Genomic DNA, 15,457 nt, shown 5'->3' with positions numbered 1-15,457 from the left:
CCCGGCCAGGGGTCTCCCCGGTGCCCGCCGCCGCCCCTTCTCGTAGCTGACATGAGTCGTTCCTCCTGTAGCCGGAGAGCCGTGGCCTCTTTTTTCCCTTCTTTCTTTTGCGTAAAGTGCACCTGGACGGTGGGCAGCCTTTCGGAGGGCGGTTGGTGCCTTCTGGTTGGAGCCCGACCGGCATGCATTTCCCGTGCCTTGAAATGCAGCGTTTGCAAGTGATTTTCGTTTGTAATCAGTCCTTCCGAGGGGACTCAATGAGTGATGGCGAGTGAGTCCTAGTAGCTTTGGCCACGTCCAAACCGGAAGCGGCACCTGGATTCTTTTTTTGTTTTTAATTTTCAGTATGTGTTTTGTGTTTGTTTTCTGGGTGTTTTTGTGTGTTTTTGTTTTCAGAGAGAGGAAGGGAGAGCGATAGAAACATCAACGATGAGAGAGAATCGCTGACCGGCTGCCCCCTGCACGCCCCCCTGGGGATGGAGCCCGCACCCAGCAGGTGCCCTGACCGGGGACCGAGCCGTGACCTCCTGGTCATAGGTCGGCGCTCGGCCACTGAGCCGCGGGCAGCACCTGTGTTCTCACTGCCTGTTGGTACCGTGAGGACGTGCAGCAGCTCAGCCGGCCGGGCACCTAGCTGCATCCCGGGGACGGTGCTGAGTGACCAGGGCATCTGAGGGTGGCCTCCTGTCCGCTTCCTTGATGAGGTGCATGAACCTGCTTGACTGGGGTGCGGAGGAGAGCTCCTGGCGGAGTGGGAGCTGCCTGTACCAGAGCAGGTTACCTGGCGGGGAAGGGGGCTGGTTTTAAATAAAATGGAATTCTCCACCGATTCACTCCCTGGGTGTTAAGGCTCTGGGAGCCTCAGGGAGCCCCCTTCTCCTGGAGTGACCGCCTGTTTCTAGACGCCTCCGTGTTCGGATCCCCAAGTCTGAAGCACACAGGCCCCTCCTCTCACCTCGCCTCTGGGATCTTCTCTCCCTGGTCGTATCTTAGCCTGGATGGGGGTTGATTGCACCTCTTCCTGCCTCCTGTTCCCCTCTCTCCAATCCAGCCAAGTTAGGTAAGGTCTGTCCCCAGCTCAGGAGCAGGGAGTGTGACTGCAAGTTGCAGACGGCCCGTCTTCAAGAGGAGGCGTATCCTCCGCGGAGCCCGTGGGACTCAGAAAACCTGTCTGCCCACGGCCGGAGCCTGACGAGGTTCTTCCGGGAAGTAGATTCTCTCGGTGGAAACAAGGACTTTGCGTGGCGTCAAATATGCCTCAGCTCCCACGTCACCTGTCCCTTCAGAGTTAGTTAGCACTTGGCGGGGCTGACGGTCTCGTATTTGGGGATGGAGAGAAGAGAAGCCAGCCGTCTGGTGTCCTGCACAGCTCACTCATTTCCCAGTGGGATGAGTACGTGAGGAGACAGGCACGGGTTAAACACCTGCCCAGGGGGAAGAAGGCAGGGGACAGGGCGGGATCAGACCCAGGCCGTCTGGCTCCAGAGTCCCTGCGGTTCCCCTCCGTGCCATGTGTCCTCGTGGTGAACCTTGTAACTCGGCGATCCCAGGCTCGTGTGAGACCCACTGCACAGTAAGAAAACTGGCAAAGAAGGGCATTTGCTCAGTCTGTTTGGGAATAGAATGTGTGCTGTCTGGCTTCAGAGCTTATGCTCTTAAAGCAGGTGGAAACCTTTTCCTGCCAGGGCCACACAAAATTATATCAGCTTAAAGATATTAACAGCTCACCCTGGTGCCTTGGCAGGACCAGACCAAATGATCTCGAGGGCCTTCTACAGCCCTCGGGCTCGACGTTCCCCACCCCGTCTTAAAGCATCACACCGGGCAGCCTGCCCTTATTAACAACCAGGGCCCGATGCACAAATTTCGTGCAAGAGCAGGCCTTCCTTCCCCCAGCTGCCGGCACCGGCTTCCCTCGCAGCCCTGGCTTCATCCGGAATCCGGAAGGGCGTCCGGTCTAATTTATTATTATAGACTAGAAGCCCGGTACATGAAAATCGTGCACTGGCGGGGGCGGGGGTGTCCCTCAGCCTGACCTGCGCCCTCTTGCAGTCCAGGACCCCTCGGGGGATGGTCACTTGCCGGTTTAGGCCAACTCCCCCCAGAGTCAGACATCCCTCTCGCATCCCAGGCTCTCGCAGTCTGGGACCCCCTCACTCTTTACCTCCCGCCTGCAGCAGGAGCAGGAGAGGCTCCCACCACCACCACTGCACTCAGCCATGATCCCGGCTTCTGGCTGAGCGGTGCTCCCCCTGTGGGAGCGCACTGACCACCAGGGAGCAGCTTCTGCATTGATCGCCTGCCCCCTGGTGGTCAGTGTTCGTCATAGTGACCGGTCGTCCCACTGTTTGGTGGATTTGCATGTTAGGGTTTTATTATCTGGGATGTTACTTCAAAGGAATTGAACATTTTTACATTTCCATGGCTACAATTACAGAGTGTGATCTAAGTAATAAAGAGCTAATGTGCAAATGGTTGTGATGCCCTCATGCATCACAACCGATCAGCAGGAGGCTGCATGCACAGCAGGCACAGGCGGGCGGGGACTTGTGTGAGGCTCACGGAGGCCTACCTCTTTGGGGCGATGGGTCTTGGGGCTCCCGCACTGTGACGGGGCACAGGCCAGGCTGGGGGTCCCCCGAGTGCACGAATTTCATGCACCGGGCCACTAGTAATAGTATAAGATTGCTAAGAGGATTCAATAAAACACGTTCAGGAATTTATGTTTGGTGACTGCCAGGTACATAAGTGCCCCCATCTCTCTGGAAGAAATAGTTCCTGACCTGGAGACTTTGAAGAACAGGACTTCTTATCTCGAGACGGGTTAGTCGTGTGCCCACACGGGGCCATGGGAGCGCGTTCTCTGGGACCTGGCGTGCACACCGTGCTGTTGTCCTGAGTGCTTCCCCGTGGCCAGTCCCCCGCAAGGACCAGTCCACTCCTGCGTCTCTGGGGGTCAGATCCCCCCTGGCCCTGTGGTCTTTGGTCGAGGTTTGCTGCTGCTCTGCTGCCGTAGGGGCGTGGTTGGACCCAGTTGTGCTCTTCTCTGGCGCAGTGTGTGCAGAGGCTGCCGTATTTGATTCTGGTGATACTTTCTCCGGAAGCTCCTCACCTGGTCCCCCCGCGAGAGCTCGCTGTTTGCAGAAGGGAAGTGTGGCTCTTCACGCCTGATGCAGAGGCGATAGGAAATGGACAATGCTGTGAAGATGGGAAGAAAAATGATTCAGTCCTTGGGTTTAGGGCCCACCCTAATCACTGTGCCGTCTTCACTTACTGCACCTGCAAGGACCTGCGCTCTGAGATTCCCAGGAGACGTGACTTTGGGGGGATGCTGTTCAACCCACTGCAGCCCTGAAGCACGAGCTGGCGCCACGTGCAGTGGCTTCTAAATGTTTCCGCGACCTGCGCTCTGAGATTCCCAGGAGACGTGACTTTGGTGGGGATGCTGTTCAACCCACTACAGCCCTGAAGCACGAGCTGGCGCCACGTGCAGCGGCTTCTAAATGTTTCCGTGCTGCGTGCTTATTAAATGTGAAGAGGTAGCCAAAGGTTTGGTTAGTGCCTTGCACATAATGAGCATTCCATAGTAAGCACTACTCCTTTTAATAGTTTTCCCAGATCACTCTGTTACTATTCCAGATTTAAGTAGCATGTTGCTTTTTAGTTGGGTATACTCAATTTTACTATCTCCATTTTAGCAACAACCGGGAATGAATGCTTCTCAGTAGTTTGAGTTCTTTAAATGTAATTGTTTTGAGAGGACAACGACCCAAAAAATCAGTCTAGAACTTAATGTATCTTCTTTTGCACTATTTCCAAAACTGTTCAGTAGTGCACAGTTCTTAAGGATACGGCGAGGAAAATGCACTAGAGGCAGGACGAGTTTTGAAATTGCTGCCTGCGTCTCCTCTGTGGTACGGCTCCTGCTGTCTTAGAATTAACAACCTGTTAACCACGCATCTCCTAGACGGACTGTAGGGCCTCTCATTCCTGTGGCAGCTCTGCACTTGCTGTGGCGCAGGCGAAGCCGCCACGGGAGCCGGTTGCAGGGTGCAGGGTGCGGCTGCAACCGTGTTGGTGGTGGAGTCTGGTGACGTTCTGAGTCAGTGGTGCCGTGACTTGATGTTTAGTGTTTTGCCTCTGTGAGTAGCATAAGAAAGACTAAGTTTCTTACCCATAAGTAAAGGAAAGAATGCTTTCAGATAGGATTGGAAAAGTAGATAAGAAATTACTATAAATGGCTAAGATATTTTATACTCTTTTTTCATTTAGGACAAAACTTTTGGTCTAAAGAACAAGAAAGGAGCAAAGCAGCAGAAGTTTATCAAGGCTGTCACTCATCAAGTTAAGTTTGGTCAGCAGAATCCACGCCAGGTAAAGACTTAAATTCTGCATTTTCTTTATTCACAGTTAAAGATACTTGGTAATGTTTCAGACCAGAGTCCTACACTTCAGACTTTTCTGCTTCTTGTCAGGTGACTCAGCGGTGCCTCTTAGATCTTCCTCGAGCCGCTCTGAGATGGTCTAACCTCGTCTAAGGCCACACACTGGCGATACATGCTCACCCTTCACTACTTACAAGTGACCACTTTGTTTCCACGTAGAGCCCCTTTCTGACTCTGAGAGCAGTTCTGCAGGAAGTGTCCTGTGTGTGTGTTCTTGCAGGCACATGTGCCTTTCTCTCTGTGGCCTGAGTGTATTCAGAGGCACATTCTAGATGAAGGGGAATGGGTTTCTAGTTTTCATCAATTTGCCGGATCACTTCCATCAGATTGTAGCACTTCAGATTTTCACTTGCAGTGCATGAGTTACAGGAACTAAGAAGTAAAGATGTTTTAAGATTTAGCAGTTTTGTGCCATAGTTTAACCACACCGTTTCATATATACTGAACAGCATTGTAAAACGGGTGTTACTGTTAGTGTTACATGTCACTGGGCAATGAAAACAATTATATGAAATCAAATGTTATTTTATACCTGGGAATATTATAGGTAGCACAGAGTGAAGCTGAAAAGAAATTAAAGAAAGATGACAAGAAGAAAGAATTGCAAGAGCTAAATGAACTGTTCAAACCTGTAGTTGCTGCTCAAAAAATAAGTAAAGGTAAACTTTACATTTCAGAAGTATTATTTTTATCAAATATGACTCATGTTTAAAACTCTTAATTTGTTTTGATATATATTCCGATCATAAGCTGATTGTATCTGCTATGAAAATGATGTTCCCTTTGTCAACATTATCTATCATTGACGTTCTCACAGTTCCTTTACATATGTGCACAGCTGTGTCATTGTACAACGTTTACTCCAGCCATTAGCCCCCCAACTTAAGGCAGAATTAATGATTTAGTTGCTGTGTAATATCCAGTCTTTGGTAGTAAACAAGGCAGACCTCGGGTTCTGTAAACGGAGGCCCAGACTCCTGGCAGTGTGCCTCCGTTTGTGTTCTCTTTACCTCCTGCCTCCTTACCCGCAGCTGGACAGGTTATTATGGAACAACTTACACGTGCGTTCGGTTTCCCATCTCCTGCGCCCCCTTTGTTGTTTTTTTTTTTTTTTTTTTTTGGGGGGGGGGGGGGTTTGTAATAAAAGAAACAAAAATGTATATAAAATGCAATAGAAGAAACAACTTACACGTGCGTTCGGTTTCCCATCTCCTGCGCCCCCTTTGTTGTTGTTTTTTGTTTGTTTGTTTGTTTGTTTGTTTGGGGGGGGTTTGTAATAAAAGAAACAAAAACGTATACAAAATGCAATAGAAGAACTTGAAAAAAACGTCACACCAAACACCATGAGTGGTGTTTTCCTCTCACATCAGTGAGTAGGAAATCAGAAGTTAACCAGAATGATTGATCTCACCTGGAAGCTGTGCTTTAGGACCTGGCAGAGTGCATTACAAATGCATGTGCCGTTTGCACAGGTGCCGACCCCAAGTCTGTGGTGTGCGCCTTCTTCAAGCAAGGGCAGTGCACGAAGGGGGACAAGTGCAAGTTCTCCCACGACCTCACCCTGGAGAGGAAGGGCGAGAAGCGAAGTGTTTACATTGATGCAAGAGATGAAGAACTTGAAAAAGGTATTTTTAAAAACATTTTCTTAAAGATCAGTGTCTCTGGGTTTGTTGTTACTAAGAATATTTAGTGACTTGAATAGTACTTCGGTGTAAAGAATAACTATTGTTTTTTTGTTTTGTTTGTTTTCATAAAATCTGAATTTATTACATGATGCCCTTTGATTAAGCAAATGAGGATGATTAAACACCAGTTACTTCTTTTGGATTTGTCTCTCACCTTTTCTTATAGTCCTGCTTTCTCTTTTGCCTGACTGCTTAGGGTTTGGGTGAGTATCTCACACTGTTGATGCTCACCTTTGGTGTCTGAAGCAGATACATGGTCACACGTGCTGCAATACAGCCTTCCTGTCCACGGAGAGGAGCGTGTGCTTGGGGGGCAGCAGATAAAGACACAGCACTCAGTCTCCATGTCTTCTTTCCTTCCAGACACGATGGACAACTGGGACGAGAAGAAGCTGGAAGAAGTGGTGAACAAGAAGCACGGTGAGGCGGAAAAGAAAAAGCCCAAAACGCAAATAGTATGTCCTTTTCTTGCATCGAGTGGATTTATCTTTGGGGACAATCATGCTGTTTGTGTTGATTATTCGTTACGTCCCTGGGTCTTTTCATAAAGATGGGGGTTGGGGTGCTGGGCTTTGTTTTGGAAGTGGACACGTGCAGGCTATAGAGTTAAATTCTTGTTGAGAAGTCGCCTTTGAGAACCTGTGGCTGAGCCCTTCAGTCCTTTTCTGAGTGGCCTTTCTTTCTCAGACATGGGTGGCACAGGCACATGTGCCAGTAAAAGTTCTCTTCCTATTTTTTTGCAAAGCGAATGGATGGCAAATGTTAAACTCATCCACTTAACTAATAATTCTATTTTGATCAGAGAGCTTTTAAAGCACACGGTGCAAATAGTGTTACAGGTGAATTGTGGAGTAAGTGTTAATGTTCTAGTGTTGCAGGAAATGTACTTTTTAAAATTGGTGCCTTATTTCTCAGACCCTGCCTTCATGCTCACAGTGTTTACCTGTCACGCAGTCACAGGGGAAGCCTCGCTTGGGCTAGGAAAGTTCTAGGTGCTGCTTCTGTCAGAGGCCCCTCTCAGGGCCACCAGAGAGGTGTTCCCGGACAGGACAGCCCCTGAGCCCGTGGGAGAGGTGTCCCAGCCTCGATCCTGGTCTTCTCATAGAAATGAGTTTATACGAGGGACCTCGACAGCATCGTGAAAAGCCAGATCTTCAAGCACTGAGAGCAGGCACCTTTATTGGAAAAGCAAAGCGAGCAAACTACCCATCTGGCTCCGGAGCGCAGACGGGCACTCAGCTAGTCTGAAGGGAGGTTGGGTGAGGTCCAGGCGTCGTACGCCCTCCTGTCTGTGGTCTCAGAACCCCTCTGCTGACGGGCCTGGCGCAGATGACTTCTCAGGCCCCTGCTGACGGTGTGGCCTCCCAGAACTCACCAGCAGCACCTGCCCGTGGCCTTGCCAGCCCGGGCTGTGGGCGTCTCTGCTTTGGGGTGAAACGGCCCTTCCCTCCCTCCTTAGGGGTCTGTGCCCGGGGCTCCCAAGCGGCCTCGGCTGGGGAGGTGATGGCTGCCGCACTGTTTGGCCTGTGTTAACTTCCTGTCTCAGCTTCCCTAGGCCTCCTGCCCTGGAACCCTGGAACAGTTTTACTTAGACTTGTAGTTCAGGAAAGAAATATGTACATTAGTTAATTTTTCCTTCTTGGAAAGTTTATTGCCTGAGGCTTCAATACAGTTGCATCTTGCACCCATTTATGTTCTTTTTAAAATTCATTTGAGAGAAACATCAATTAGTTGCCTCCCCCACTTGCCCTGACTGGGAATGGAACCCGCAACCGTTTGGCATACAGGACGATGCTCCAACCCACTGAGCCATACTGGCCAGGGCCCATTCATGTTTGGAAGGGTCACTGTGCTTTGTGTTCCTTATATACCTTGCTCCCTTCTTAGATGTAAGAAATTCCCTAGAATTTCAAATAATTCAAATCGTGCTTACATCATTACTGCATTGGTTTTTAGGTCAAACCAAAGCAAAATCATTGGTTTTATTTCTTATAACAGTTATATTTTCTTTCTCTTATTTAAAAATCAGACTTCAGATTACATTTACAAAGGCTAAATGGAGCAAGTCCTTTTGTATAATTCAGAATTTACAACATTGTCTCAAAGACAGAAGTTTTATCTAGATCAGTGGTTCTCAACCTTCTGGCCCTTTAAATACAGTTCCTCATGTTGTGACCCAACCATAAAATTATTTTCGTTGCTACTTCATAACTGTAATGTTGCTACTGTTATGAATCGTAATGGAAATATCTGATATATGCAGGATGGTCTTAGGCGACCCCTGTGAAAGGGTCGTTCGACCGCCAAAGGGGTCACGACCCACAGGTTGAGAACCGCTGATGTAGATCCTTAACAGTAAGAGCAGTTACTGTTAAGTATTTTAAGACTAACTCGTATGTACATTTCTGTACAAAGGGTGCTCTGTGCCGAGTGGTAGCCTAAGGTTGTAAGAATGTACTTGTTCTGTATACGTGAGCGTTTACCTTGGAAATGGACTATACTTAGCTGCTGCTTGTGCATAATGTTGTCTCTGCAGGTGTGCAAGCACTTCCTTGACGCTATTGAAAACAACAAATACGGCTGGTTTTGGGTCTGCCCCGGAGGCGGCGATATTTGTATGTATCGTCATGCACTTCCTCCTGGATTTGTATTGAAAAAAGATAAGAAGAAAGAAGAGAAAGAAGATGAAATTTCATTAGAAGATCTCATTGAAAGAGAGGTAACTAGTATCTTTTCCACCATAAAAAGAAAAGGCAGTATTTATTGTGAAATGTTAATATTTACCACTTGGGGGCAACAGCAGGTTGTTATAAAAGAAAAAATAGGCTCTTTCCCTGAAGTTGCCTTACTTTTTAAGTTTCTTTATGTGTAGATCCAGCCATAATCATTAGCCAAGTAAGACATTAATTGTAGGATTAGGAAATCATTTTTAAGTACTAGCCACTGGGTTGTCAAATAAATGGTTTCCATACGATTGAGTTACTAGTTTTATCAGTTCATTAAAATGCTTAGTCAGTATTCTCATTGATGAATCGGAGGGAAGTGGAGGGATGGGGGAAGATTAACCAAAGAACTTACGGGGGGGAGGGCTGGGTGGAGAGGCGCATCTGTAATACTGTCAGTAATAGTGTGCCTGTGTGTGTATTTATTTTTTCTTAATGAAGGAGACATAATGGGGAAATTCAGAGTGAACTTGAAGTTTTTGGGTTTTTAAAAATATATTTTTATTGATCGCAGAGAAGAAGGGAGAAGGAGACAGAGGGGCGGGGAGAAACATCAATGATGAGAGAGAATCATTGATCGGCCACCTCCTGCATGCCACCTACTGGGGATCGAGCCCACAACCTGGGCATGTGCCCTTGACCGGGATCGAACCCAGGACCCTTCAGTCCGCAGGCCAACGCTCTATCTACTGAGCCAGACCAGCTAGGGCTGAACTTGAAGTTTTTGATGTTTACCTGGTGTCTTATTTTTCACCATTTTGCTAACGGTTCCCGTTGTGTGGGAGGGGACAGCTCCCCTGATCAGCATCTCTGGGCTGGAAAGGAAGGTGCGGCTTATTGAAAACAGTCTCCCACGACTCGTCTCTGGCTCAGCACAGAAGCGTATTCTAGGAGTTAGCCGATACCACTATGCACATGATACAGAGATGCTGAGATGACTGGAGATGCCAGCTGTAGGCTGTGCATTCTGAACTGGGTCCATCTCACCGTGTGTTGGGTCATTTACATCGTGTAAGTGTCTGATACTAGGATTTTACACGTTTGTTCTCAAATGGACGTGCTGCTGGAGTCTCACGCTGCAGGTGGTAGACGGTGACAGGAAACGCAGGCTGTGGAGTCGGGTGCAGGGGTGTTTGTGCTCCGGCTCCACCGCGTGCGGGGTGTCAGCCTCTGGGACATGCCCGTCGCGGGTGCTTACGGGGGCAGGTTGGTGTGATGGAGACTGGCAGGCGGGCGTCCGGCAGGGACTGTTCCCAGGTGATTGCTCCCTGGCGGCTGGCCCTGAGGAGCAGGGGGCATGCTCTGCTGCTCTCCTCGCTGAGGGACACGAGGAAGCAGGGATTTGGCCACTGCCACCGTGCCCTCCACGTTACTGTTCCCAGCAGTTCACTTACATAGCTTCTCGTGGCAGGTTTCACTTGCCTTCGTTTCAAAAAGATCCCTAGTTCAGAATGATGCCCTCACTGCCATGTGACATAAAAATAAGTCCGTTCTAGATGTAATGGCTTCGTAACAGGCAGAGGCTTCATTGCACGAAGAGAGAGCGACTAGACTCTGTGAAGGGGGGATGGAGGGGAAATGACTCTCTTCTCCCCACAGCGCGCCGCCCTCGGTCCAAACGTTACCAAGATCACCCTAGAGTCTTTCCTCGCCTGGAAGAAGAGGAAGAGACAAGAAAAGATCGACAAACTGGAGCAAGACATGGAGCGAAGGAAAGCAGACTTCAAGGCGGGGAAGGCGTTGGTGGTACGTCCCCAGGCCCAGGTGGACTCTGTCCCTCCTCTCGCTTATCCCGTGTGCCTGGCAGGAGCCTTGCCTGAGCGTGTGTGTGTGTGTGTGTGTGTGTGTGTGTGTGTGTGTCTCTCTCTCTCTCTCTCTCTCTCTCTCTCTCTAACGCTGCGGCCGGGAAGTGTTGAATCCTGTCCTGAGTCCGTGTCCTTGTGTCCGAGTAGATCAGTGGCCGTGAGGTATTTGAATTCCGTCCTGAACTGGTTGACGATGACGATGAGGAAGCAGACGATACGCGCTACACGCAGGGAGCAGGCGGTGATGAGGTAAGAGACAGCGGGCACCCCCTCTCGCTGGCTGAGGGGATGGAGTGACGGTGGCGCAGCGCGGGTAGGAGTGCCCCCTCCGGGGCTCTGGTCAGATCTGACTCACCGGGCATCACCTGTCCTGGTCTCCACCCTCATCCTAATGGGGGCAGGCGTACCCTCGTCACAGGATGCTCGTGAGCATCACACGAACAGGAAGTACCTTTCCTTTCCAGGACTAGGGAAGTGCCTGCTGCATAGTTCAGTGCTTCTGTGATAGCTGTAAGAAGTGTGTGTGTGATCCTCCCTCTAAAGAAGAAAGGACTTTCTGTTTAATATTTTATACTAAAATATTAAAAGAAATCATGAGACAGAAATACTAACTAAAGAAAGCACAGTCCTGGCTGGGTGTCTCAGTTGACTGGAGCGTCGTCCTGGGCACCAAAAGGTTGCAGGTTCATTTCCTGGTCGTGGTGTGTGGGCACCGACCGGTGTTTCTCTCCCTTGTCCTCTCTCTCTAAAAAGGGGGAGAAATCAATAAAAGTAAAATTTTAAATTAAAACAAATAGTGCAGAGTGGGAAGCAGGAGGCAATAGCACCATCATTTGGTTGTAGGCAAACTTAGTAATAGCCGAGAGCGGACTGTTGTCTATGTTTATAAAATTCTGGCTTCTGTCTTGCAGTTGAAAGATAAAAATGCCGTAGTCTATGTGTGGGAGTAGGATGTCAGAGGAAGGAGCTTGAATATGGCATTGCTGTTTTTTCCAAGAAGCTTAAAAAGTAAAGTTTGACAGTAAATCGTGTTTTCCCTTGACGGCAGCGATGATTTTGTCCCATTGAGGTAGAGACAAGTGATGGAGATTGTTCTCACTAGAAACACTTTCTTCGTGTGTTTTTGAAGGTTGATGACTCGGTGAGCATAAACGACATAGATGTGAGCCTGTACATCCCAAGAGACGTGGACGAGACGGGCATCACGGTGGCCAGTCGTGAGCGGTTCAGCGCGTACGCTGCAGAGAGAGACGGTAAGGTGCTCACTCGGTGACTCAGAACCAGGGCGCCGTCCGACGGGGTTAGGCCAGGCTTGACCACCCTAGGTGCCCACGGGCACTGACCGGCAACGTGAGTGTGTAGTGTGACTGAGGTAGAAGCCCTGAGGAGAGTGGAGGCCGTAGAAATGGGTGCTGTGAGCCGGAGCTAGACGGGGACAAGAATGTGTGGGACGGACCTCGAGGCGGAGATTTTGGGTGTCAACAGTGGCCCTGGGCTCTGGCCGGGGTGACTTCCTTGGTTGGAGCCTCGTCCTGTACATGGAAAAGTTGGGGTTTCGATTCCCCGTCACTGCACATATGGGAGGCAGCCACTCGATCTCGCCCTTCCTCACTGAAATCAAGAAACACGTCCTCTAGTGAGGATTTTTTTAAAAGAAAAAAAAATAGGTGGCATTGGGCCCACCCTCCTCCTCCCCGGGCGTTACCTCTCCCTTGCTCAGCTCCAAGGCCCCCTCTGCTTCTGTAACTTGTCCCCGCAGCCTCGCTGGCTCACTCTGCCTCTAACTTTCTAAATGAAGTTTCTCTTGTAATTGGAGGGACAAGTGGCCTTGTCTCTGATCCTGTGTAGACACTCGCGGGAGGAAGCGGTTGGAAAGTCGTTGAGCTGAGAGAGAGAGAATTCCCAGGTGCAGTAGCAGGATGAGAACTTTCTAGAGCAAACGGCCAGCATCGGGGTTAGGGCCAGTTTCAGGGGAATCAAGTGGGGTGACTTGGCAATGACTCTTCAGCTGCAGTGAGGAAGGGGCTGCAGGAAGAGGTCCCAGAGTTCACCGGGCTGTGGTGTGTGAGGAGGGAGGACAGGACATGGTCAGGGCTGGGCTCTTAGGGTACGAGAAAGCTACACATATCTGCCGGCTGTGGGAGGAGGGCCTGGGAGAGGAGGAGGAAACGGGAGGTGAAAGGCTGTCCATTGTGGAAGCAAGAGCTAGAAGTATAAACGGTGCCTTCAGCTCAGGACGGAGGAAGGCCGGTAGGTGTTGGAGCTGTGTCAGGCGTCCTTATTTCCAACCTGGATGAGCCCTGAGGGAGGACTTGAGAGAGGTAAAGGTTTGACCTGGTGGCGATGAGGAGAAGTGGAAAGAATGCTTACCAAGGCGTGGGTTGGGAGAGAAAAGGCTGACCCTTGTCACCGTAAAGGAAGCCCAGTGTAACATGGGAGGCTGGCTGCCAGCAGGTGCCTGGAGGCCGGTCAGCCGCGAGTGCTTCCAAGGTCATGACCCCAAGGCGTGGTGGTCGGATTTCTGCAGTTTGTGGATCTAAAGGGGCCACTGAGCGTTGCCTGTGTCAGTGTTGGTGTCACTGAGCAAGGCACGGCCACGTCTGTAGCTTGTGAGGAAAAGGAGCCGCGTGGCCACGTTCTCTGCTCGCAGGCTGATGACGGGGGTGTTTCTGGGTTCACTCATTTCCAGCATTGCCCCGTGTGGCTTAACGACTCCAAAGCCAAAGCGAAGGGGCCGCTTACCTCATACGTGTTCCTATTCCACAGCCATTTGTTCAGACAAAATACTGGTATACGTGGGTGTTGACTGTTAGAACCTAATTGCTGGTCCTGGAGGGAGCTGTTGTGGGGGATAAATCTTGCCTCCGAGGTCCGAGCCGCTGAGCAGGCAGAGGTTGGAGGGGAGACGGTTTGTGCTTGTGCAGGTGGAGGGGACGGTGCAGCAGGCTCATCTCTCAGCTCAGGGGACAGGTGACAGGCGGTTCCTGCTGGCGTGGCCTCGGGACGGCGGGGACGGGTGTAGTGTGGCCTCTGACTGTCGGTCACTAACAGCAGTGTCTCTGTCTCGAGGCCTTACTGTTTGCCGTTTTATGTTTAGAAAACAAGCTGAGCGAAGCCTCGGGGGGCAGGGCTGAGAACGGCGAGAGGAGCGACCTGGAGGAGGACCACGGCGGGGAGGGCCCGGAGGACGGGGTCGGCGCGGCGGTGCCCGTGGACGAGAACCTCTTCACCGGGGAGGACCTGGAGGAGCTGGAGGAGGAGCTGAACACGCTGGACCTGGAGGAGTGACCCCGCCCGTGGGTCCGTCAGCTGCCCCCCAGCATGAAGTGAAGGGACTGCACTCATTCCTTCCACCTAGAACTCGTCCGCAGGACGGCAGTCCCATGCTGCCTCCGAAGGACTCCTCTCCCTCGTGGTTCCTCCGCTCCATCTCCCTCTCCCAGGAAGTGCAGGTAGTGAGTGCAGTACCTCCTGGCAGAGCATCGTCGTAACTGTCCACTCGGGGCCGGTGTCCTGCTCCCCAGCGTCTGGTGTCATTGGCATGTGTCCCTTCGAGGACATCGTGTACAGTTCAGGACCCTTTATTTAATGCCGTCTCGCGGGTGGTGTTGTTTCTTCTGTATTTATGTTAAAAGACTGCCTGGAACGGGAGCGCTGTGCTTCCTGAGGCACCGGCAGTACAGGTTCCCTGTTGTATGTTCTGGAGAAGTAGGTGGACCTTTACAGTGAATCTTCTTTAATTGACAGACCAGCTGCAGTGCCCTGTGGTGAACTGTTTTAATCGTATCCTCTTCTTTTTTGCCAATAAAGTTGTAAATAAAGACCATCAGACATTACAATCCAAATATGGGCCTTGTGTTTTACGGATTTCTGTGAAAGATTTCTTGGCATTTCTAGCTGGAGGATTTTAACTGATACCTGTTCCCGTGAACTGTCCCAGGTCTGATGCTGCTGCAGAGCTGAGGACTGGCAGTGCTGTGGCTGAGTCACCACACGGAGACTCGCGGACGCTGCAGGTGGTGGGCAGCCCACGTAACCCACCTGCAGTGACCGCGTGCTGCCGAGGCGTCACGTGGAGCTCTGGGGTGAGGTGCATGCTGGGCTTGATTATTGGAAAGAGGGTCAACAAATCCCCCACGCCCTGGGCCGAGAGCCTTTGACATGGAGGTCCCCTGAAACGTTAGGGTAACATTTCAGTGGGCACGAAATGCTAATGACATCGTTAGTACCAGTTACACCTCTTTATTACTTCTATGCAAGTGTATTTTCAGATATAGGCACTTCGGTTATTTGCAAATAGAAGTGGGTGTTAAGGCAGCTAAGAGAATAGCACTATGTCCGGTGGCCTGGGCCCTAGTCCCACTTCTGCTTCCGGTAAATTGATGGTTAAACCTCTAAGCATTCGTTTCTTCATCTGCATATAGAGTTCGGGTGCTTCTAAGTGTGATGCCTGAGGAAGATGATTGTCAATCTTGGTAAATGGTAACATCAAAGGCAGAGAAGAAACTGCCTGCCTGGTTGAGTTCTGTAATTGCCACTTTGAAATGGGGCACATCTGAGCTTCATTCTTCATCCACAACGACAGTGCACTCTGAATACTCTGTGTATAAGAAGACGGCTTGAGTTTTAGTTTGTATCTATGAAAGATTGGTCCATTCTTTTCTTTTTCTTTTTTTAAAATATATTTTTATTGATTTTTTACAGAGAGGAAGGGAGAGGGATAGAGAGTTAGAAACATCGATGAGAGAGAAACATCAATCAGCTTGCTTCCTGCACACCCCCTACTGAGGATGTGCCCG

The 15,457-nt window shown here is 50.2% G+C and overlaps 1 protein-coding gene across 2 annotated transcripts; it reads left to right on the top strand.

The window, feature by feature from the left end:
- The first annotated feature begins 473 nt into the window (after window positions 1-473).
- ZC3H15 (zinc finger CCCH-type containing 15) lies at window positions 474-14,503 on the top strand. Of its 2 annotated transcripts, none has more exons than XM_014539621.1 (10): window positions 474-587; window positions 4,273-4,374; window positions 4,993-5,104; window positions 5,918-6,070; window positions 6,494-6,585; window positions 8,667-8,849; window positions 10,453-10,599; window positions 10,806-10,907; window positions 11,788-11,911; window positions 13,756-14,503. In XM_014539621.1, the coding sequence occupies exons 1-10, from the start codon at window positions 477-479 to the stop codon at window positions 13,944-13,946; spliced, it is 1,317 nt and encodes a 438-aa protein (XP_014395107.1). In that variant the 5' UTR covers window positions 474-476; the 3' UTR covers window positions 13,947-14,503. The 2 variants fall into 2 exon arrangements, with proteins under 2 accessions (XP_014395107.1, XP_014395108.1); XM_014539622.1 differs by lacking the exon at window positions 474-587 and adding an exon at window positions 1,496-1,573.
- The last annotated feature ends 954 nt before the right edge of the window (window positions 14,504-15,457 follow it).

This window comes from Myotis brandtii, unplaced genomic scaffold, assembly GCF_000412655.1.
Source record: "Myotis brandtii unplaced genomic scaffold, ASM41265v1 scaffold221, whole genome shotgun sequence".
Taxonomy (NCBI): Eukaryota; Metazoa; Chordata; class Mammalia; order Chiroptera; family Vespertilionidae; genus Myotis; species Myotis brandtii.
Note: the sequence above shows the minus strand (reverse complement) of the source record. Positions and strands in the feature narration are given on the sequence as shown.